Source organism: Camellia sinensis, chromosome 3 (assembly GCF_055761805.1).
Source record: "Camellia sinensis isolate YWXY chromosome 3, ASM5576180v1, whole genome shotgun sequence".
Taxonomy (NCBI): domain Eukaryota; kingdom Viridiplantae; phylum Streptophyta; class Magnoliopsida; order Ericales; family Theaceae; genus Camellia; species Camellia sinensis.
The window spans coordinates 87058258-87063710 of NC_138963.1; the positions used below are offsets into that span (position 1 = coordinate 87058258).

The 5453-nt window shown below is 38.1% G+C and overlaps 1 protein-coding gene across 1 annotated transcript; it reads right to left on the reverse strand.

Annotated features, from left to right (window-relative positions):
* Window positions 1-1011: 1011 nt before the first annotated feature.
* On the reverse strand, window positions 1012-4002 carry LOC145821660 (uncharacterized). The gene is made up of 6 exons (XM_082918204.1): window positions 3676-4002; window positions 3044-3585; window positions 2542-2669; window positions 1784-2008; window positions 1241-1688; window positions 1012-1054 (listed from the first exon to the last, which is right to left on the reverse strand). The coding sequence occupies exons 1-6, from the start codon at window positions 4000-4002 to the stop codon at window positions 1012-1014; spliced, it is 1713 nt and encodes a 570-aa protein (XP_082774330.1).
* Between the last annotated feature and the right edge of the window lie 1451 nt (window positions 4003-5453).

Sequence of the window (5453 nt, forward strand, 5' to 3'; positions counted from 1 at the left end):
TTACACAATTATTAAATAATTTTCCTGCATCAATTATAATATAAAATTAAATTAATGTTTTGAAATTAAATAAAACAAGTTACAATTTAATAATATTTAATAATAAATATTATTTTTTTTAATGAAAAGGAAAAAAAAAGTTATTATAAACTTCTATACAGAAAATTAAAAAGAATACCCCAGCGTTTACACAAATTATACACCCTTACTTTAAGATGTACCCAGCGAATTTTTACACATTATTCATATAAAATAATATTTTGCTATAAAATTGGATGATATAAAACAATAAAATATAATTTACTTTTTAATTTAATTTAATTTAATTTAATTTATTATTATTATTATTTTTATTATTTTTTATTTGTTACACTTTTAAATGGTGAACTTATAACCACCACCACCTACCACCACCAACCATCCACCAGCCAGCACCACCCACCAGCCACCACCATCCACCAGCCACCACCACCCATCTGTCACCACCACCCACCACCCACCACCCATCACCACCCACCACCCATCTGGCACCCATCACTACCCACCACCCGCCTACCACCACCGACCCACCACCCACCACCCACCACCACCACCACCACCACCCACCTACCACCACCATCCACCATCCACCACCCACTACCCATCACCACCTACCACCACCCACCCACCACCCACCACCCACCACCACTCATCACCACCCACCTACCACCACCGCCCATCACCCACCCACCACCCATCTACAACCCACCACCACCCACCACCCACCATCACCCACCACCTACCTACCACCCATCCGTCACCACCACATTTAATTTAATGACAACATATTTATTTATGAAAGTTACTAAGAAACACATTGCATATTAATAACAACATATTAAATTGTCTTTGCTAGACTATACATAAAATTGCATATTACACATTGCATGAACAACATATTTAAGTACACACTGATATGCGAAAACCATTATCTTCATTGCCCATGAGATGATGTTTGTGTTTTATTTCGTTTCATTGCCATTTAGCCCAATCGTTGTCCTCAGTATTAGTTATCCTACAAGAAGATAAAAGAAGTCAGTAAATCACAGAAACAGACAAGGAAGGGCGAAGTTATGTAGTAACGGTGTAATAATGACTGAAATAATTTATCAAATAATTACGCATTCACAACCAGTAGTCAGTACGACATTCACTTGCCTTGTTCACATCCATTTTCTATGCATGGTGAACATGATTTTGCCACATAGCAGTAGCAATCGCATCCCTAACGTTCGATTGGGACGTTAACCCATGTTGTGACATGTCAACGTAGTCAGCTTGGTCTCCAACAAGCCCGTCTGCTTCTGCTTCTGCTTCTGCGGCCATTTCATTATCAGTTTCCATAAAGAATGGATCCATAGCTACATGCAAACGGATCCAATTGTGCACTACACAACATGCAATCACGATAGGCCCTTGTCGTGTAGACTTGTAATTTGGCATGGACCGCAATATTGGGAAGCGCTTCTTCAAAACACCAAATGTTCTTTCTATGACATTGCGTAATGACGAATGTCGATGGTTAAACAATTCCTTAGGTCCCGCAAAACGATGGCCACAAAACTCTTGCAAGTGATATCGTTGAGACCGAAACGGGGCAAGAAATCCAAGCATGTTCGTGAAACCAGCATCAACTAAATAGTACTTGCCTACATGTAATTAATGAATACACAGTTCTGTCAATTGATATGTACAAAAACAGACAAGGAAAAAAGTGTACCGTATGTTATTCAGGGACAGTCACCATTGGGTGGGTGTGGGAACTGTAGATCAGCTCGTGTAATAGAGTCAAGTAGAATAGCGTGAGCGCTACCTTTCCATCCATAATTAATAAATGTGAACAACATATCGAAGTCGCAAGCTGCGAATACATTTTGTGATACCGTTGCTTTCCGACCGCGGAATGTATTTTGTTTTGAAGCAGGGACCCATGCATCCACCAATGTGCCATCGATAGCACCGCACAATCCTAATTGACAGATATTTGTTTGATATTAAAAGTGAAACAAACTTCGATATTACTTTCATAATAATAAAAAAATAATATTTATTAACACTTATTGATATGAACAAACTTATAGGACAGTCATACTGTTCGTACCTTGAACCAGGGAAAAAACCTCCTGTCATTTAAAATTTTTCCCGGTATGTCCTCTAGGTTACGTGGTTTGATAACCGATGATGAAAGCTTGCACAATGCCCGCATAACAATTTTTATGTGCTGACAAATTGTTTCCGTAGAGTGTTGAAATCTATCTGCCATTATTCGATGGCGATCATTTTGTGCAAAAGTGTACAAAAAAATTCTAAGCGATTCCTCCACACTGATATGCATGTGTTCAGTATCGATAAAGCCATTATAGAGTAAAATGTCTTTCAATAAAATGAATGTTTGTGCATCCATTCGCATAACGTTCATCATTGTTTCTGGATGGCCATTTAATAGGCCGAAGATGTAATCATCACCTCTGAATGGACACGTTCGCTGCGGTCGGCAACTACTTGACGCGTTGGTATGGTCATGCATTAAAGCAATCATCAAAAAATTCATAAAATCATCAACGACCTCATCCTCCTCTGATGAGAGCTCCATTGTATTATTTTCTCTGTCGGATGACATATGCCTTTGTCTACATCACAGTAAAAGCATAATTATAAAATATGTTATTCATGCTGTAATAGTTAGCGTTATTGGTGAAACAGTAAAATTCAGAAGAGAACAAAATTTATTTAACACATGGTCGTATTATAATAACAGAACATAGTTTTAATATAACAGAAAACACTTAAAAGTTCAAAAAAAAAAAAAACATATGAACATAGAAAAGGAAAGAGGATATGATGGAATGAAAAAAAAAATAAGAAAAACCAAATCAGGAATAATGAAATCATCAAACAGTTCAGCGAAGAAGATTTGCTAACACAAGTAACGCAGAACTTCTCAGTTCACTTCAAAGCGAGGATCATGGCTAGGCGCAAATGGGTAGGAGTGCGCATAAAAAACCTTCGCCATTCCTTGTCCTTGAACAGTGTCAACGCCTTAACGTACTGCAACGGTGGTATGTCCCCAAGCTCAAGCAATGCATCTTGACATGCATCAAGGGAATAATCATTACCACCTGCATTTACAGCCTCAGTCTCATTTTCTCGTGCACGTGAATGTCCTGTTTTGGCTTGTACATAGGATGTGAAAGCTGCGCACACATCATCAAACCCACTTGACTGTGACTTTTTGGAACGACCACTGTCAGTCTGGCTGGTTGCAAGGCCCCTCTTGTGACCTTTTCCCTTTGCTGGATCCATATACTCATTCCCGAATAAGTCAACAGGAATGGCCTCAGCAGCATTACTCCCACCAGTGTTACTCCCACCAGCATCAGCGTTCCAAAATTTATTTAACATGTCATCTTCTTCTTCTGAGTCAAGGGGTCCCTGTGTGGATGCACGAGACAGGGCCCCTGTGGCACAACAATTTTCAACAATTTCTGCCATTTCTTGAAAATATTCAAACCCTTTTGCCCTAAACTTCTTCACATTTCTGCTAGCCTACAACAATTACAAAACAAGAATTTAGCACTGTATATATCATGAAATGTCTAAAATAAAATTAGAAAATAGTACAGATTAATGGAAAACCTTATCCCAAAATTCATCGGGTGCAACAACAGTGCCTATAATAGGATCCCATCCCAGACTAGTCTGTGCCTGCAGTCGCTTAAATGTCTGGTAATCAGCTTTCAATCGTTGATATTTTTGGCGCACCTTGACACCTGTATACCGAAATCCATATATGTTGGGCAACTGATTTGCATAATGATTCCAATGCCTAATTGTCCACGAAGTAGTGCGGCCCGTTGTTTGATTGTTTCTAACCTCATCTCTCAACATATTTATTAATTTCGTTTCAATTCTGGGCGTCCACATTTTGGTGTTCTCATTGTCATCAGAATTATTTCCATCCATCTATAAACATACAAATTATATTTAAACTAGTTTGGGATGGATATACAAGCATAACAGAGTATTTTAAAGTAGTCTGCGATGGATATACAAGAATAACAGCGTCAAAATGGTTTGAAGGAGAACACAGATAAAGGAAAAAGAACAGATGATTTTATTTCGAGGAAAAAAATACGAAGCAGATTAGTTGAATTTAAATAGCAGAAATATAACAAAAAAAAAACATTCAGATAGCAGAAATATAACCACAAATAAAAAAAAAAAATCAATTAACATTGTGTTTATATAGGAGGAAACAAATCAGTAACATATAACCACAAATAAAAAAAAAAAATCAGTTAACATTGTGGTTAAATAGGAGGAAACAAATCAGTAAAAGAAAAATTAAGGAAAAAAAATCAGTAAAAAAGCCCAGTAGGTTCAAACAGACCGGTAGGTTTTAACGAAGAAATGGAAAATCGGAAGACAAAACCGGAAGAGGTGGGAGGACCGGGTGGTTGACCGGCCGGTCGACCGGCCTGATGAACCGGGAGATGACCGGCCGGGTGTCCTAGGCACTGCACAGTTCAAACCATTAACTGATTGATGAAAGGTTCAAACAGTTCAAACCATTAACGAAGAAATGGAAAATCGGAAGACAAGGTGGGAGGACCGGGTAGTTGACCGGCCGATCGACCGGCCGGATGACCCGGGAGACGACCGGCCGGGTGTCCCAGGCACTGCCACTTCAGGTTCAAAGGTTCAAACAGTTCATAATTTAAAAGAACAGCCGATCTGAAATGGAAAATACGCCTCTACAAATTCTCATAAACCATTTAGGAACTGATTTCAACTTCTGCGAAATCATTTATATATAACAGATGAAGATTGATTTACTAACTATTCTTGAAGAACAAAAAAGTTGAAATAGTCCAAGATGAAGAATGAAATCGTTTATCGACTCGTCCGAAATCATTTTCAGATAACAGATAAAATCATTTTCAGATAACAGATGAAGGATGAAGGATTTATTTACCAGATCAGTGGGAGTTGAATAGTTATCACCGGTGACGGAATGTGTATACTGATTGAATGTGTCACTGTTTGCTCGTCGGATTCGACAATAAATTTGATAAATTTGACCTGAAAATAATTAAAAATAAATTAAGATGAATTTCTCAAATAATTTCCCTATAACAAAATATGTAAATAAATTTGTGAGTAATTTCACCTCGCAGTCGTCGTTGTTTGGTTGCCCGTAATAAGAATCGTCCGCAACGCACAAATCGTAACTCAGTCGATTTGTGAAATATGATACCAGTACAGAGCGGGTTAGGTGGATTCATTATTTATAAAATGAGTCTGAAACCCACCCGTGATGAATTTAAAGTACGGATATTTGATACAGAGAAGCCACCCGTGATGAATCTGAAGGACTGATATAGATGAGCTTCACGTGACAGTTGCAGAGATGA

What these genes read in the sequence shown, in the direction of transcription:
- LOC145821660 (XM_082918204.1), bottom strand. Translation starts at nt 4,002, where the DNA reads ATGGATGGAAATAATTCTGATGACAATGAGAACACCAAAATGTGGACG. An exon ending in CCGATGAATTTTGGGATAAG is followed by an intron (nt 3,586 to 3,675) that starts GTTTTCCATTAA and finishes TAATTGTTGTAG; the next exon opens with GCTAGCAGAAATGTGAAGAA. An exon ending in AAGGACAAGGAATGGCGAAG is followed by an intron (nt 2,670 to 3,043) that starts GTTTTTTATGCG and finishes ACTGTGATGTAG; the next exon opens with ACAAAGGCATATGTCATCCG.